The sequence below is a fragment of the Medicago sativa genome, chromosome 7 (assembly GCF_051527215.1).
Source record: "Medicago sativa cultivar Bolivia chromosome 7, Bolivia_mono, whole genome shotgun sequence".
NCBI lineage: Eukaryota > Viridiplantae > Streptophyta > Magnoliopsida > Fabales > Fabaceae > Medicago > Medicago sativa.
Genome location: NC_140755.1, coordinates 68,495,907 through 68,514,439, shown reverse-complemented (window position 1 = coordinate 68,514,439; position 18,533 = coordinate 68,495,907). Strand labels below are relative to the sequence as shown.

Below are 18,533 nucleotides of genomic sequence, written 5' to 3'. Positions count from 1 at the left end.
GTAGAAAAATCTACTAGGTATAATATATTCTCCTCTTTTAACATGATTCTCTTCGTAAGGAGTCATAAACCATATCCACGTTTTCTCCTCTTTTCACATTTATGTTTACGTTTAAGAAAATTATATATCATAAGGATCTTAGTATATATGATTCTCACTAATATTGACATTAAATGGCTTGCCTTCACCCTTGACGATAAAATATAGAAGCCACAATCATTTGATTTCAATTCTATCTCTTTTTTGTTCATTCTTTCTCACGGTTAATTCTTGATGGTTAAGTGTTAAAGAAACTTTATGGAAGAGATGGAACCCTTAAACATTGAGATAGTAACTTCAATATTTACATTCTTTCACATCAATATTTGCATCATTCCATAGATTTATATCATTTCACATGAGTCACAACAATTTAATTATATTTATTAAATTATTCTTACACCATGTTCATGGAATAGTTGATGGATGAATTATTATATACACAATTCACAATTGGTATGTTGGAGCTTTTCTTACCTATTATGCAATTTGGTTTAAAACACCAACTAAATAGGTTACATTTTTGTAAACAAGTTACAATTATGTGAGATGGATGATCGGTGAAAAAAAAATTAGCAATAGCAATAAGACTAAAAATATTCATCGTCTAATTAATTTGGTCAAATAATAATATTTAAATGTTTTAATGAGGTCCTGAAAATTTAGGTTTCGCCATGATCCTTTTTATTTAGATTACGTAAAAAAGAAAACCATAAATATATATTCTTTAGGAAGGGCAAATTAGGTTGAGCCCGACGAAGCAATCCATTTAACATGTTTTTTTTAGATAGAAGGATTTGAAGTTTTGAATTCCGTCATTCAAGTTTATTCGTTCCACTTAATCCGTTGAAAAGTTAGAGGAAAGTTGGTCCCTCGTAGGGCTGGAAATGAGTCGAGCCGAGTCGAACCTGTATGAGCTCGACTCGACTCGATAAGAATTGGTTCAGCTCGAAACTCGACTCGAGTTCAAAACGAACCTTTTTTTTAGCTTGAGTTCGGCTCGTTTAAAATTCACGAACAACTCGGTTCGGCTCGTTAGGTTCACCTCGTTTGCTCAAATTGCATATTTCAAAACTATTTTTTTCAAAAAAAAGTTTTTTTTTTTTCAACAATATATGTCTTTGACCTTAAAAAACAAAACCTTTAAAACAACAAAAATATAATGCAAAACCTTTAGAAAGGTAGTAGCACTTTATATTTACTACCGTTACCGTAGCATATACTACCACTATTGGTTTTATGTTGTATTTGCAATGCATCGCTCATATATAAATATACTCCTCCTCTCTAATCTTTTGCAAAACTCCCCGATGTGGGACAAGTTTTGTGCACAATTTTGTTTAAAAGCCTTGTGAAAGCATTAACTTTTTTTCCTCTTTCTACTATTACAATTATCGTTGATTTATATTAAATTAGCAATTAGTAATAATTTATATGAAAAAAGTGCATAATTATTAGAAGAAGTTTATATTATATGAAAAGTGTGTGTATATATGTCGAGCTGGTTCATGAACCAAACGAGTCGAATCATATTAAGTTCAAGTTCAACTCATTTATTTAACGAGCTTAATTTTCAACTCAAGTTCGACTCATTTGGTTCGTGAACCAAGTTCAATGAACCAATTATCGAATCGAGTATCGAACTATTTTCGAGTTGGTTCGGTTCATTGCCAGCCCTAGTCCCTCGTATTCAACAAAACACGAGGGTAACAAATAATTCTCCTATATTTAATTGTTTGTAGGAGAATACTAAATTTATAAACAACAAATGTTTGAAGTTGGCGTTCGTTGACTACTATCCTGGTTGTTACTTCCTTTGATAAATTATTAATAACAATAGCGTTGATGCTTAAACTAATTAACTACAGACAAATTAAGGTTGTAGCTGGATTTCCATGAAAAACGTCACGTAAACAAATTAAAAATGTCTAAAAAATTAATAACTATCTGTATAGATCTTAAGCACGATTTTATTGAACAAACTACAAATAAATTAAGGTTCACGTGGCTTATAAAAAATTAAACGTGGCTAGTAAAAAACTAATAACCACCTTGTATAAATCTCTGCCCCATGATGCATAGTCTCAGCATCATTTGTATCTTTGTGTTTATTGAGAAAATAAGATAATTAGGTAGGAGCAATGAGGCCTAAATTTGTGTTGTTTGGTTCTTCCATTGTTCAATACAATCATTATGGTGAAGGTTGGGGAGCTACTCTTGCTCACTTGTACGGTCGTAAGGTACTCTTTCTTCCTCTTTAAACCGTAGTAACGTCCATCTCTTTTTATAAGTACTTTTTGAGAAAATTTATAGCTAAGTATAGATCCCTTTGTGGTCCGTAAGGGCTAACTCAACTTGAAATGTCGGTATTTACGTTGGACACTTTCACTTGAATTTGAACCCAATATCTCATAATTGTGTGTGAGAGATTTAAGTGGTGTTTGTTTTCGTCTACGAACAAGAAATCTCAGCAGATGTTCTTTAAGCCACAAATAAAAGGCAATGAACACACAATTTTTGTTAATGAAGTTCGACCAATGGTGCCTACTTCTGCGACTATGGAGCGGTTATAGTTCCATTTATATTAGTGTTATAATTAATATATATAATATTATTACTACGATTCAGTTTACAATATTACCTCTGAATTGTACCTTGTATTCTTTAGTGTCTACTGTCTTGCAAGGGTGGCCCTGAGGGCGAGGGCACCAAAATTATTAGGGTGATGTTAACTTATGCCCTAAGGGCACATGTTAAGGAATCCAAAATGGGCAATTTTGCATTGGAAAACATGATAATTTAACTTTTAAGAAGTTGACTGCACGACTTTTGATGCGTATATTTCTATAATAAGTTCCTTAACATGTGTGCCCTTGAGGGCACAAGTTAACATTTACCAAATTATTATTTTTACTTAGTAGTTAGTACTATGTAGATATATTTCTTTTTAATTCACTTTGATTAATTCTATTGAAAAAATATTTTTAGATAACTTTGATTATAAATGAATATTTTGCAAAATAAAAAAGTAAGATGAAAAATATTTAAATAATTAAAAGGGCACAATTTATTATTTCGTCAAGGACACCAAAAATCTTAGGGCCGACCCTGCTGTCTTGTATATATGAACCTTACTTTAACAAAATCTTATTACCCTTCTAGCCTTGTCTCAATGAACCTGACATGAAGTTACATGTTTCTCTTTCTCAACGAGCATTGGAATTAAGTTATCTCTATAAGTGCTTTTAGAGTATCCACAATAGAGATACTCATTTTTAGGTACATAAATGGGTCTTACGTGTACACATCACTCATTTATACTTTTTTAATAGCAGTATCTAATAAGTATTCAATCCCTCCAACCCAGATCTCATACAAATTTCTTAAATGAGATCCACTAATCAACTATCAGTAACTTTATACCCTTACATTTTAATTTTTTAATATTAAAAAAGTTTGGGTCCCACTTAAGATTGGAGGTCTTAAGTAAGACCCCGGGTCTTATAAGACCCCAACAATTTTTCTCCCCAATGAGGGTACCTAATAGGTACCAAGTCTTATATGTTTAAGACTGCCCCATTGTGAATGCTCACGGGAATATGATACTAGTACATTAATCAATGACTTTTTAACTTATCATACACCCAACATTGATTTGATGTAGGTTGATGTAATTTTGCGGGGATACGCTGGTTGGAATTCAAGGCGTGGTCTACAAGTTGTGGATGATATTTTTCCTAAGGTATTGAATATCCGATTGTGGTACTCTTCTTGTAATACAATTGTTTTACCTTCTTTCCTCAGAAATAATATTTTATCCTAAGCTTAATTTCACTTTTTTGATCATGTGCAAATTTTTTAGGGATTATCTCAATTTTTTAGTCAATGGTTTTTTATTTGTCAAATTGAGAAGATTATATTGATTTACATGGTATTAAACATACTATAATGATCTTGCTGAATAAGGTTCACAACACACATAAGTTTTTGTTTATATATGAATGTGATTATAAAATTTTGTTGACAATGATTGACCCTTGTGATATTGGTCATCTCTAATACAGAATACCATTGAGCAACAAGAGCAACCAGCATTAGCGATTGTGTACTTTGGTGGTAATGATTCTCATCTTCCACATCCAAGTGGTCTTGGTCCTCATGTTCCATTGGAGGAATACATAGAAAATATGAGGAACATTGCTAATTATCTAAAGGTAAAATTTGTCATAGTAGAATTTCATTTTCCTATCTTAATTGTCATTATCATATGGATTAGATGAATTTTTTTTACCTCAAATATTGGTGTAGTCGAACATGTCATATACGACTTATCATATTTCGATAATATCTTTTTCAACTACAATAATTTGGTAAATTCCTTCCGAAACCACATAAAATTATTGTATATCTTAATACATAAAATTCAATATTTATCGATCTTTTTTTTTTTTTTTTGAAAAAAATATTTATCTCATGATCTTGAATGTTAAGTTTGACACAACTCCTAATGATTGACAGATAAATTCACCGAAGACTCGACTTATATTCCTCAGTTGTCCTCCCATCAGTGACGAGCAAATAGAAGGCAACATGTAATACCTACAATTGGTTTGCTATTTTTTATTGTTAATTAATCATAATGTCACAGAAAAATTATAGATATATACACATATATCTAGACTATGATTACAGTGTAACAAAACTAGTTAATTTTTTTATAGACAAATTAGTACTATATTAGTTGTTATGCTAGTATATAAAACATGCACCTAAAATAGTATACCTAGACTTTGATAAGTTTTGTTCGTTTAAGATTGTTTTACAAAATTCTAGAACCTATTAGATTTTTAATTCCTAACTTTTATGTATTATATAAACAAATTGTTGTAATGAATCCAGTGATGAATTTGGGAAAGCAGTAAGGAGAAATGAAGTTCGTAAAATATATTCAGATGCACTTTTACAGATGTGTGATGCTATGGAAATCAAGGCCATTGATTTGTGGTCTTTAATTCAGAGAAGAGAAGATTGGAAGGAAGTTTGCTTCATGTAAGTATGCTCTCATATATGTATATGTCTAAATTAAAATAAAATAAAAAAAATCAAATCTTCATTTCAATCATTTAATTAAGTGGTTTGGTTGGTTCTTAGTGATGGAGTTCATTTCTCTGCTGAGGGGAGTGAAATGGTGTCAAAGGAAATAATTAAGGTCATCAAAGAAGCAGACTGGAAACCAAGTCTATATTGGAAGACAATGCCAGTTGAATTTGGAGAAGATTCACCATATGATCCACTTCATCCTGATGGAACGTCAACTATTAATATCTCCAATGTTCCATTCCCACATGACGAGGATTGGGAGTGGGAGTAGACTTATGTCCCAAATTCAAGGATCCTTAGGGAAATGTGCCTAGGGAAATATGGTAGTCTTCAATTTTATATGTTCAATAATAAATGGATGATCATGACTTGATCGTGGTTATTCACCATGTAAGTAGTGAAATTTGATTTTGTTTGTGCTTAAGTTAAGCCATATGTTGGGCCTAATATGGTAGTCTTCAATCTTGTATTCAATTAATAATAAAAAGGTGATTATAACTTTTCATCATATGAGCAGTGAAGTTTGACACCGATTGTGTTTTTGGTTAAGTAGTTTAGTGACTGTAATTCACCTTTTCAGTTGACTAAGTGAAGTATTCTGAATTCGAACTTTGAATCATGCATATTGTCCTACCAACCGAACAAAACTCATAGAGTCGACTCTAATTATGTTTTTTTTTTGTCAAGTAGGCTAGTGGCTAGAGCTCACACAATTTAATTGTAGAGAAGTAGGGTGTCCGGTGTTTGAACTCCGGCCCCTGCATATGATATGCAATATCCCTACCAACTGAGCTAAGTTCACGGGGATACTCTAATTATGCTTTAATTGAGCCAATTGTTATACATATAGGTGTAACCATATCACGGTTTTATTTTATGTTTTTGGCTAAAATTATACATGGTTTTATATTATAAAAAACATATAATGGGGACCTGTTTACTATTCACTGTTAAAAAAATGAATTTTACTAATCTAACCGTTGATTATTGACATATTTTGTCCTTTATTATTATAAAAGCTAGACTTGATGAGCTAGCATGTTTGCCCTAATCCCTTGCATTTTTCCCTCCTAAGCATGTAATTATTGCTAATCTAATCTCCCAACCACACACTTAATCATAACAGTTGATTCAAACTCTATTTTCAAACTAGAATTGAAAGGAAATAGCCTTAGTTTCTTTTGTGCTTCAGTCACGGTGGCTGGTTGCACACAAAACTCGCAAGTTTTAGCAAAGCGGCTCAAGTGTTCATGTGGACTCATAGCTTCAGTCCCATCGAATTGTTTGTCCCTCAAACCGTTGAGAACAGTTGTCTTGATGTCGAAAGCTACGGGGTTAGCTGGTTGAAAAGTGTGGGTCAGTTGACCGCGATGAGTTGCTAACCCATAGTCTCCTAGCTTTGGTCTCGGTGGTACAGGTTCTCCCATGATAGCAGATTGAGGAGAAGCAGATGTTTCAGATTCAGTTGAGAGTGGCTCCGGTATTTGTTCTCGAACACCCGGTGGAACGGAATGAGATAACCTTTGCAACCGGGCAGCTTTCCAGAGTGCTCTAGCAGTCTTTTCAATTTCTGGATTAAATTCGAGATCGTCGGCGCTCACTTTACCTCGCATAAACAGCAAAATACCTTAGTAGCGCTGCACAACGCAAAGTAATCAAATGAATACTAAAACAAAAAAATAAAAATTAAAAACAGAAAATTAAATTGCAGAAATCCTAAATTATAACGTAATTGCCTTGTTGAAATAAATCAACAGTCCCCGGCAACGGCGCCAAAAACTTGATAGACGTTTGGCAAGTGTACCAATTACTATCGAAGTAGTAAAAATATCGATCCCACGAGGACTGTTTTTAATTTCAATAATTCAATCGCGTTATAAAAATAGGATGTATAAAAGTTTATTTTGTTTTGCCACTAGGCAATAGATTTGGTTTGATTTTATGAAATCAAATAAAAGAAAATAAATTTGATTAAGAAAATATAGAGAAAGATGAGATCAGATCCTTCGAATCCTCTAAGTTCCCCTAATTGGTATACCGCACCTATTTGTTATGAATCTTCTTCTAATTTACGCTGATTAACAAAATAGCCCTAATCAATCCCTTGAGTTAGGACCCTCTTCTCAAACTACAGCCCCCAATCCCTTGGGTGGTCTAATAATTCTTGAAGGTTTTACCGAACGTTAACCTATTATCACTAACAAACGATTATCTATTCCTAGACTAACCCTATTTATTAGAACAATTCAATTAGGTCTAAGTCGAAAGCCATGGTCAGTGGTCATTCGTTCGCACAAAATCGGGTTATATGTGATCAAGATATAAAAAGCATTAAGAACAATTGAATTGAATAAACTAGAATTGAATTCATAAACAAAATAGAGTTTCACAGCAACATGTGTCAATTAGGGTTACAAAGATTCATCTCGGATCTAATCTCTAAGAGATTTAGCTACTCATAATCAAGTTTACAAATAGCATAATCAATGAAATAATTAAAACATACATGAATTGGTAAAAGGTTGAAGAAATCGCCCTTCTAGCCGTCTCCGATGTCTCAAAATCGCACTTTGCTCTCCAAAATCGTAACCCTTGTTCTTCAGATTGAGTGCAGTATTTATAGAAGTCTTGGGCCTGACCCATCAAAATCGCGCCACGCCTTGTATATTGGCGTGCCGCGATTTCCCTCAAACAGGGAGGTTGTAATTTTGCTTCTGAAATCGCGGCAAGGATGGAAATTGGCGTGGCGCGATTTGCTTCAAACAGACTTCAATATTTCAGCTTTTTGCACTCCAGAACAGTATAAGTTGCATGAGAACTCTATCAAAATGTCACAATAAGTCCTAAAAATTACGTAATGACAGCATGTCATCACAACCCCAAACTTAAACCATTCCTTGTCCTCAAGGAATTTCCTTGCAACAGTGACAAACGACAGTAAAATAACAGTTACCTGACAAAACGATAGTACCCAAAAGTTCATTCTTCTTCTAGCTAAAGATGAGCTACTTTGACTTGTTCGCATCCACCAATTCACAACTCCTCGCATCAAATTGAAATAGGGTTCTACCAGTCGACATGCAGGTCTACATATTACCATACGCTTGAAAAGTTTCTAAACATCAATCAAAGTCAATATTATTACACACTTTTGAGGTCTTTAGGGTTATAACGGGGCTTAGGTGAAAGGTGGGATATATTTGGATAAGTAGGCTACACAAAATTTGAGTTAGGCATTCCTACACGTGTAAATCAAGATTCAATCCCCCAATCCTTATTTGAAACAAAACTTAGGTACCTAGAGAACATTTTCAATAACTTTATCAAAAGCTTGGGACACATCGAGTTTGAAGTTACTCGGATATGACATTGTGTGCCCCTTTTTAAATTTCTTTCCTCTTTTTCATTCCTTTTTTTTATACACCTATTTTTGTGTGTATGTTTTTCATTTTTCATCACTTGTTTTCTAGTACCCCCACCCCAAACTTAGTAGGTTGCAAATTCCAAAGGCAACCCCAAACTTAATATCAAGCAACATCCTACATAGCCTAACTCAAATTAAAATTTCAAGGTAATCATCCTAAAAAGGCTTTAGGCTTCATTTGTAGTTTGTCACCGAACAAAAAGTTCTCATCCTACCGGCTCTCAATTGGTTAAGAAAGGATAAATTCAATAAATGAAAACAGGGTAGGCTTCAAAAAGGCTCACAGGACCAAACACTTTTGCCTCAGTGTGTAATTAACAAAGACCAATCAATAATAGAGAAACAATGCAAGTTCTAGAAATGTAGTTGCATGGAAAACTAATCTAAATATAAGTAAATTGAAAAACAAAATTTGGCAATGAACCTTATGGCTGAGATTTCTGGGAGTATGTGACTGCCTAGCAACGCCGTACACTTCGCCTTTGAATCAAGTCACCCCTCCTTTATAACTTTTGGACTATCGTTTCATCAAACAACTGTTACTAAACTGGAATAGGTCACATGAAACAAAACAAATTCATTAATTAAACAAGTGCAGGAGCAATTACAATAGGGAAATAAGTTCAAGGGACTTTGACATAAAAAGAAAATAAAAAAATTACATCAAAAAGAAAAGTAACTGAAAATAAAATACAAAGCAGGAAATGCTAATCCATCAGTAGATCAGCCCATGTTCACATCATTGTTGTAATGATCTCATCAAAAGTATCCTCTGTAATGCCTAATCTCTCCCTCCTCAATTTCTCAACCCAACACTCCTCCGGTGGTTGAACATTCAGCCATGCATTAAGAGCATCAGGGCTGAAATCAATGTACTTGCCTCGAACAAAAGATTGGAAGGGTGTATCGGACACCCGTGCATTTGCAAAGAATTCGACGATCACGGTTTTGTTGTTTGCTTCATCGATCATCTCATTCAACTTTGTCCACCCTCTCCTTCGTAATTCGGCCTCAAAGAATGGATACTTCACAAGCCTTGTGAAGTCAAACTTTCTTTCTCCTATGACTTCAAAACTCTTCATAGATTGATGGAACTCTTAGGCTTGGTCATTGATGAAATGAATGGCGTTTTCGGGTGGTTCGGATGCGGCACGAGGGCGTTTGGCTTTGTTTGTGGATGGCTTGGGGTTGGTGGCTTTCTTTGAGCGGGTGTTTCGTTGGTTGGAGGTCATTTGTGGTTAAGGAAGATGGTGAAAGGTAAGTTTTGTGAAGTTTGGGAAAGGTGTGAATGAATGTGAATGATGATGGTTTGGATTGATGAATTTGTGATAGGATTGTGGTTTGATGATGTTTAAGAAGTGATAAAGTAGACGGAGATGGGAAAAAATCGTGATTGGGAAGTTTAGGGAAGTTTTGGTAGAGAAAAGTAGAAAGAATGGAATGAAAATGATGACGAACAGTGAGGTTTTTATAGTGCTGTTTGGGCAAAATCGCGGCACGCCATATATAAGGCGTGGCGCGATTTTTAGTGGTAACGGGCAATAACGGGCAAAAATTGTAACGGCTAGTAACGGATAGTTCCAACGGCTATTTTTTTTTCACATACCAGCCAAAATCGCGTCACGGTTAAGGCTAGGCGTGCCGCGATTTTGGCAAAACAGGGGGTCTTGCTTTCCATTTTGTGAAAATCGCGATGCGGCCATATATAGGCGCGGCGCGATTTTGATCAAACAGGGAGCTTCCTCAGGCCAAAAATTTGGTTTTCTTGAAAAGTGCCTGAGGTCAATGAATTTTTGAAAAACTTTTGAGGAGAGAATCATGCAAGACATCAGTACCTTGCATGATTTTCTTGGCAAGAGGTATACTTGAACAATTTTTTCCAAACTTTCCTGCCTCGTATTAAAAAGAAAAGAAAAATATTTTTGTTTTTTTGTAATTATTTTTGAAAGCAATAAAATCATACCTGAAAAATAAATAGTGGGTTGCCTCCCACCAAGCGCTTCTTTACTGTCACTAGCTTGACTGATGACGACCCTTAAGGATCATTTGATATCTCTCCCTCTTCATTGTTTGGGAGTACACCTTCACGGTACAGTTTCAGCTGTTGTTTCTTACCCTTGAAAGTTCCTTGTGCACCAGCTTTCCTTAGATCCACAGCTTTATCAAACGGCTTGTTCCTTACCACCCCTTTGTCATAGTACCTTCTAGCTCTTTCTATTGTATCAGAGAAGATTGAAAGCATACACCATTGAAAAGTAGCCAGACTATTACGCATACCAAAGGGAATCCTCTTGTAAGCAAATATACCACATGGACCAGTGAGAGTAGTTTTCGTTATATTGTTCCAAGTTTCCAATCCTCCATACTTGTTGTCAAGGATGTCTCCTAATGATTCTTGCTGCATTTGACTTGTGCTTCCTTCAAGTTGCTTAACACACTCTTTAACCCCAACATCTTCAACCACTTTTTTAGACTTAACAATTTCTCCTTCCATAGGTTGAATAGGTTGAGATTCAAGGGAGTTATCTTCGACTGTTTCTTCAACAACGTCAATCCGGTAACACTTGGGGTTCTTATCTTGGTGCTTCATTGCCTCAAAGATATTGAAAACTACCTGCTCCTTATGGAATCTCAACATTAACTCTCCACGTTCAACATCAATCAAAGCACGACCAGTTGCAAGGAAAGGTCTTCCAAGAATGAGTGGCATTTCTTCATCTTCAGCCATATCTAAGATCACAAAATCTGTCGGAAACACCAAGTCATTAACCTTGACGAGCACATCTTCAAGCACGCCGAAAGGATAAGAGATTGACCGATCAGCTAAAGTAATGGTCATTCTTGTTGGTTTTGGTTCCCCACACTTAAGCTTTTTCATCATTGAAAGAGGCATCAAATTGATACTTGCTCCCAAGTCACATAAAGCTCTACCAATGTCTACCGGTCCAATTGAACAAGGGATAGTGAAAGCTCCAGGATCCTTCTGCTTAGGTGGCAGCTTCTTTTGAAGAATAGCACTGTAATTCTCAGAAAGTGCTATGTTCTCATCATCCTTAGGCTTCCTTCGTTTAGTCAACAAGTCTTTCATGAACTTAGCATACAACGACATTTGATCGAGAGCTTCACCGAAAGTAATATTCACCTGAAGTTGTGACAAAAGTTGCATGAACTTCTTGAATTGACCTTCATCCTTTTCTTTCTTCTTGGCTAAGTGAGGGTTGTTATACCCTAATTTTGGACCTAAAAATACTTGCTCAAAAATGTTTTTTCCATTTCTGATATGTGTCTATTACTATGGAGTGATTGCCAATTTGATATTGTTTACCCTGATATCTTACTATGCGTAGCTGCATGTTTTACTGTCTTTGTTTTGAAAAATTTTCAATTATGACTTTGTCTATGTTTTCTTGCATTTCAAGCCATCCAAAATGTTTTTCTTGCATATCAAGTCATTTGAAATTGTCTCTGATCAATTGCATATTTCTCTGCATCTTATTTCAATATTATTTGCAAAAATCATGAAAAAGGGTATTTTAGTCATTTCCCGTGTTAAAACTCTTTTAACCCCTAAAAATTGTCTCTGAGTCTTTTAATTTGCTTGTATAAACTCTTGCTTTAATTCCCTGTTAAAAAACCATTTTAAAATTGCATTTGAGTCATTTTGAGTCATTTAAGTCCCCAGGGGCATTTTGGTCATTTCACACAAAATTTTGACAGAGAGAGGTTACTTTGAAGTACCTCATTTATGTAGTTGGTTCATTTTAGTCCATTTTGTGTTTTTTATTGGTTTCACTTTACGTTTTTTCCAATTTACCAATTTTATTCCAATTTTATTATTATTTTCATTTTAGTCCTTCAAAGTTTTGAAAATTGCATTTAAGTCCTTTTAGTTTTGAATTTGTTTTTAGTCCTTTTTCTAAAATTGCAGTCCAGTCCCTTATTGCTTTAAAGTCTGTTTTTTAGTCCTTTTACTAAAATTGCAGATTGGTCCCAAAGTTCCAAAAATTGCAGGGAGGTCCTTAAGTCCCAAATTTAGTCCAAGTTCGAATCAAACAAGTCCAGTACAGGTGTCAGCAAGCAAGTGGTCCAGATATCACACATGTCAGCTATAAATACAGGCCAACTCATCAATACACAGCAACAATACCACTCATCACGCGCCAACTCACACAAACAGATTCCATTTTTCCATTTCTCAGAAAAATGAATCAAAACCACAAATTCATATGAACTTCAAGAACAATCATCAAGAACTCAAACCCTAACCGACTCAATCCTCCATCAAATTCATCATCAAATACACAAATTCAACATGAATCTCCAGAAAACCTAAACTGAAACCGTTTCAATTCAACAAGGCCTCACCAAATTCGATTAGAATCATATCAGTTCTCAGTGATTCCCTGCGAGAATCTTCATCACCGAACTGTTTTTTCATATTCTTGCAATTCAAGCGCAAGCGCGATCACAAGAAGAGTTTTGAGGAAAAGAAGAAGAGGATCGAAGTGAAAACAAAGAAGAATTGAATCGGAGAAGAAGAAGTGGAACTTCACCGATTTGTTTTCGGTTTCAACAACAACAAATCACTTACCAGAGGAATCAGAAGCTTTCACGAAGTTTTCGGAAGTATTTCTTTTCGTTTTTCTCCGATCTAACCACAGGTAAGCTCTTCATCTTCTCTCTTTTCTTCCAAAATCTCAACAAAGCTGTATGTATGATGTATGTTCATAAATCGGTGTAGATCAAGGGATTTCGAACCGTTTTCATCAAAAAAGGATTTAAAACCTGAAGATGTTTCGAAATCACAAGAGTTTAAGCTCGATCTACACCGATTCGTTGAGTTCTTGTGTTTCAAGCTTTGGATTTGTGTTTATTGTGAAAAGAGGAGTGAAATAAGTCTTAGATCGGAGAGTCTAGGTATTACAAAGGTAGAAGACGACGGAACCTTCGCCGGCGGCGGTGAAACTCGCCAGAGATGTAGAGAGAGGGGAGAGCATCTCGCTCTAAAACAAACCCTAGAGAGAGAAGCGAAGAGTGGAAATAAGGTTGGACCGGTCTCTTGTCTTTATAAGGGAGCGTGAACCGGACCGGTTCGTTTGAACCAGTCTGGTTCACCTCTGGACCAAGCATTCCACCGTTAGATCTAGGTTTAGCTGTTATACCCTAATTTTGGACCTAAAAATACTAGTCCAATTCTTCTTTCTTGCATTTTAAGTCATTTGAACTGTCTCTGATCAATTGCATCTTTCTCTGCATTTTATTTCAATATTATTTGCAAAAGTTACATGCAAGGGTATTTTAGTCATTTCCTATGTCAAATCTCTCTCAGTCTTTCAAAATTTTGTTTGAGTCCTTTCAAGTAGTGTGAATAAGTCTCTGTTTCATTCTATGTCAAAATCCATTTTAAAAATTGCATTTGAAGTCATTTTTGAGTCAGTTTTGCCCCTAGGGGCATTTTAGTCTTTTCAAGTGTCAAGGTACTGTTTAAATCCTAAAAAATGTCTCTGAGTCTTTTAATTTTGCTTGTATGAGTCTTTGATTCAATCTCTGTCAAAAATCCATTTTTCAACTGCATCTGAGTCATTTTTAGTCGTTTTCAGCCCCAGGGGCATTTTGGTCATTTCACACGAAATTTCGGCAGAGAGGTACTTTAAAGTACCTCATTTAGGCCATTGGTTCATTTTAGTCCGTTTTGTCAATTTTAACTGTTTCTCTTTACGTTATTTACCAGTTACCAGTTTTAGTACATTTTTTATTATTTTTATTTTAAGTCCTAAAAAAAAACTTTCGAAAATTGCCCTTTAGTCCCTCTGTTTCACTTTTTTTTTCTTTTCTGGTTTTTTTTTAATTTGAATTTCAGTCCTTCAAGTCCATTTTTTTTCCCTTTAGCCTTTTTTTAAGTCATTGCAGATTGGTCCTTTTAGTTTCTATTTTTGCAGAAAGGTCCCTAAATCAATTTCAAGCCAGGGACGAATTTGTTCAAGGCCCAGTCCAGGTGTCCACTTCCTATTGGTCCAGTCATTACACTTGGCCTATAAATAGAAGACACATCACCAATTACAGAGGATCACCACAGAATCATTGCCAACTCATCAATAACAGAATCATCTTTCTCTCTCTCCTCAAGTCACCACCGTAACAAACACAAACCACCGTAACAAACTAGGACCACCGCAACAAAAATCAATCACCGCCACAAAGATTTTAAAAACTTCGTATCAATTTTCATCAATTCACAGCAAAATCAATACCAATTTCATCACCAGAAAAGTGCAATTCAGAAAATCATATCCAAATCATATCAAAGAAAGGGGTTTTGTCTCGCAAGTTCTCAGAGATTCAATTCGAATCTTCATCATCGAACGTTTTTCGCACCTTCTTGCAATTCAAGTTGGAAACGATCACAAGAAGAATCGAACCGGTCAAGAGAGAAAAGAAGAAGAAGAATTGAAGAAGAATTGAACCAGTCCAGAGAGAAGAAGATACACCGATTTATTTTCGGTCCAAGAGGTTTCGAATACTCACCTGAATAATCAAGAACGAACGCAGGATCTTTTTGTCCGAATCTCCAAACGAATCCAGGTAAATTCACGTAAACCTTCTCGTTTAGTTTATGAGTCATCATCGAAGGTTCTAATTGAAAAATTAAACGGTGAATTGAAGTGGAAATCCGAAAAGATTCGAAAAAATTGAAACCAAACCCTAATTTTCAAAAATCATGAAGGTTCACCGTTTGTTCTTCGAAATAGAGCATAGATTCATCATCAGCATGAAAAATAAGTCAAGATAAGGCTTAGTTCCGAAAAGATTGAAGAAATTTTTCGAAACCCTAAAACGTAGAAACAAGTGTAGATCTGTTCGAATCTATGCCTTATTTTGAAAAACGAGTGCAAGAATCGTAAAGAGGAGACTCAAATGAACACGATGGTGCAAAAAGTTTCGAAAAATGTCCAGGTGTGGTGGCGCCGCCGGCGAACCACCACACCTCCGCCGTCATGTTCATCGGAGAAGATGAAGAGAGATTGCAGAGCATCTCTCTCTAGAACTTTGTAGTGAGAGAAGGGGAAGGAAGAAATGAATTGGACCGGTTTCATTGTGCTTATATAGGCACGTGAACCGGTCTGGTTCAATTCGGTTCATTCCATCTCCCAATCTCCTTCGTTAGATCCATGGTTCTCCACGTGGACGATCCTGATGTCTTGTTTCTGTGCGTCTGCATGTTATTACGGTGTGCTGCGTGTTTACGAGCGTTGGATCTAGGGTTTGTGGATCCTGGATCAATCTAACGTCCCTGGCACGTTTGGATAGTCCAGGATCCATATTCCCTTGGGCCTGGGCTTGTTTGTAGCGCAGATTGTCCTCTGGTTTGCTTTTTCTTGCTATTTCACACGTGGTTCTTGCTTCTTGTACCCCTTTCAACTCAAAATCTTTTGTAAAAACATCTAAAAATTTCTTGAGTGATTTGATGTGTTTCTTGGTACTTTTATGAGTGTTTTACATATTAAAATTGGTAAAAATTTATATGTGATGTATCATGTAGATAGTTTGTACTCTTGTTAAATCCTTGCAAGTTTTTTACTATGTTTTGGTGTGATTTCTTTGTCCAATTAGTGCATAGACTTATTGTGTGATCTTAGGATGTGTTGGTAACCAATTTGCATCTTTTCATTTGCTGTTTGTGAATAGAAATTGTCAATTTCTTGTCTTGCAAGTAATGTTAGCGTAAAATAGGTCTAAGTTCACCTTGAAGTGTGAGGCTTACTATGACCCTTAGATTCTCATTTCTTTTAAGTCTTGAACTTCATATCTTAAAAATGCGTTGAACCATGGGAATTATAGGTCATGGTTAAGCCTTACCTTGATGGGGAATTTTAGGTCTATTTTACATTACTTTTGCTTATTTCATATCCATTCTTTTCCTCCTTTTGGTTATAATAGCTTTACTTGCTTATATCTCTTCTCTTTATGCCTTATATTACTAACAATTTCCTCCATTGGGTTTCATACATCATGAGTATTTCTCTCCCCATCTCACATCTTCATTCTTTTATTTTTTCTACCCTTTATGATCCATGCCAAGTTTAGAATGTAAATACTTAGAAGTTTTGTAATATTTTACTTCCATGCTTTTAATTTCTTGGCAAAGAGGCCATAGAATGTATCTAGGGTATGATGTAAAGGACAATGGACTCTAATGATGTACACCGACACAAGCACCGACACATGCACACACACCACTATATAGCTAGAATATGCATGTTTAGATGTATGCTTAGGATTGTATGTTTGGATGAATGCCTAGGACTTATACTTAGAAAAAACCCAATTTTCCAAACAAATGTGAACAATTTCACTCAAACCTTTTCCAAATAAACCTTGGGATCCAATATCCCATTGTATTTTCTTTTCCATTTTCTTAATCAAATTTCAATGAAAATAATCAAACTTTGACTTCTTTTGCAATTCACTAATCCAACCTCACTATTTCACAATCTCATGCCTTTAAGGCCTCTTTCTATTCTCCAAAATTTCATTTTCAAACTTAAAATCAACCAACAAAAACAAAAGCATTTTTTTGAGAGAGAACTACGGTGGATTTGATCCCTTAAACGGGTACGTAGGCAAGGAACAAAATTCCTTCAATTCAACTAAAATAAAAATCCAAAAACATTCTTCTCCCTCCAATTCTTCACTTAGAAATTCTTTAGGCTTAATATTTTCTTTCAAAATAGCATTTAAAAATAAAGCGCGCGCGTAGAAATTAAAGACGGTTCCTATAGGTTACTATAGTCGTTATGGGTGCCTAACACCTTCCCGTAGCGAAAACAACTCCCGGACCTCGATTCTCAAGGGTTTTGCTTACTTTTTCCCTTCCCAAGAAAAAAATAAGATATCACCGGTTAGAAGGTTCAAACGTAATTAATGTTTGACACCCGAAAACCAAGATAAAACAGCTGGCGACTTCACTGGGGAGATTCGAGAGTTACGCCTAGTTTTTATTTCCACGTTTGCGCTTGTATTTTTACTTGCTTCTTGTACTTGCTTTCTTATGTGAATAAATGTTTAATTTCTTGCAAACGTGTGGGGTGAGAATATCAAAAGTCCTGCACCCGGGCTGAGTGAACTTAGGATTTAGGAGGGATATAATCGACAATTCATTCCGGGGGTTGCCTCGTGTTTTGGATTATGCGATCAATCCCACATAGCTGAGGCATTTTGGGGGTGATGTTGTCGGCGCGAGTTGTCGCGTTTAGGCACTTTGCTTCTAATTGTTCTATGACGCTATGAACCGTAGATAACCAAACCCATCCATGGCCATTTTCTAGGATGTAGTGCGGAGGCTAAACCGGGTGTTGTCTCGAGTTTTAGTCGTCACGCGATACTACACTCAAGTTAGACCTTCCACGTATAATCATGGAGCGAGTGTTGACTCGTGACACCATGAGATACGTCGGAGAGGTTGCAACTTGGGAACCTTTTTAGAACCCGGTTACTATTATCCTAAAACCCTAGTTTCACCGGACACCGTGTCCACCCATGACTCCTCAACTTCAAACCCACCATGTTTTCTCCGAACTTGAACATAATCATGCATTCATGCATACATGCATACATGCATAAACTTTTTCCATGCATTGTTACCGAAGGGCTTAGACAAGTTGAAATTGTAAACATTGTAGGGATGAAGATGACTAAATCCTACAAGTTCAAGGAAGTGGATTTGGCTAGTTTGAGGGATTTGGCACTCAAGATTGAGGATCCGACTGGTTTCCGACGCCGTTACGGGGCTTTACTTCCTATTCTCCATACTAATGTGGATGAGAAGCTTGTGCACACTCTAGTGCAATTCTATGATCCGGGGTATCGGTGCTTCACTTTTCCAGACTTTCAGTTGGTGCCTACTCTAGAGGCTTATTCTTCCTTGACAGGTCTATCTATTGCTAAGGGGATACCTTTCTCGGGACCGGAA

General features: G+C 35.8%; 1 protein-coding gene across 1 annotated transcript; it reads left to right on the top strand.

Annotated features, from left to right (window-relative positions):
- The first annotated feature begins 2,125 nt into the window (after positions 1 to 2,125).
- LOC146908000 (GDSL esterase/lipase WDL1-like) lies at positions 2,126 to 5,647 on the top strand. The gene is made up of 6 exons (XM_085727875.1): positions 2,126 to 2,279; positions 3,704 to 3,781; positions 4,104 to 4,253; positions 4,558 to 4,631; positions 4,939 to 5,088; positions 5,191 to 5,647. Exons 1-6 carry the CDS (start codon positions 2,181 to 2,183, stop codon positions 5,408 to 5,410), a joined length of 771 nt encoding a protein of 256 aa, XP_085584001.1. The 5' UTR covers positions 2,126 to 2,180; the 3' UTR covers positions 5,411 to 5,647.
- Positions 5,648 to 18,533: the final 12,886 nt, after the last annotated feature.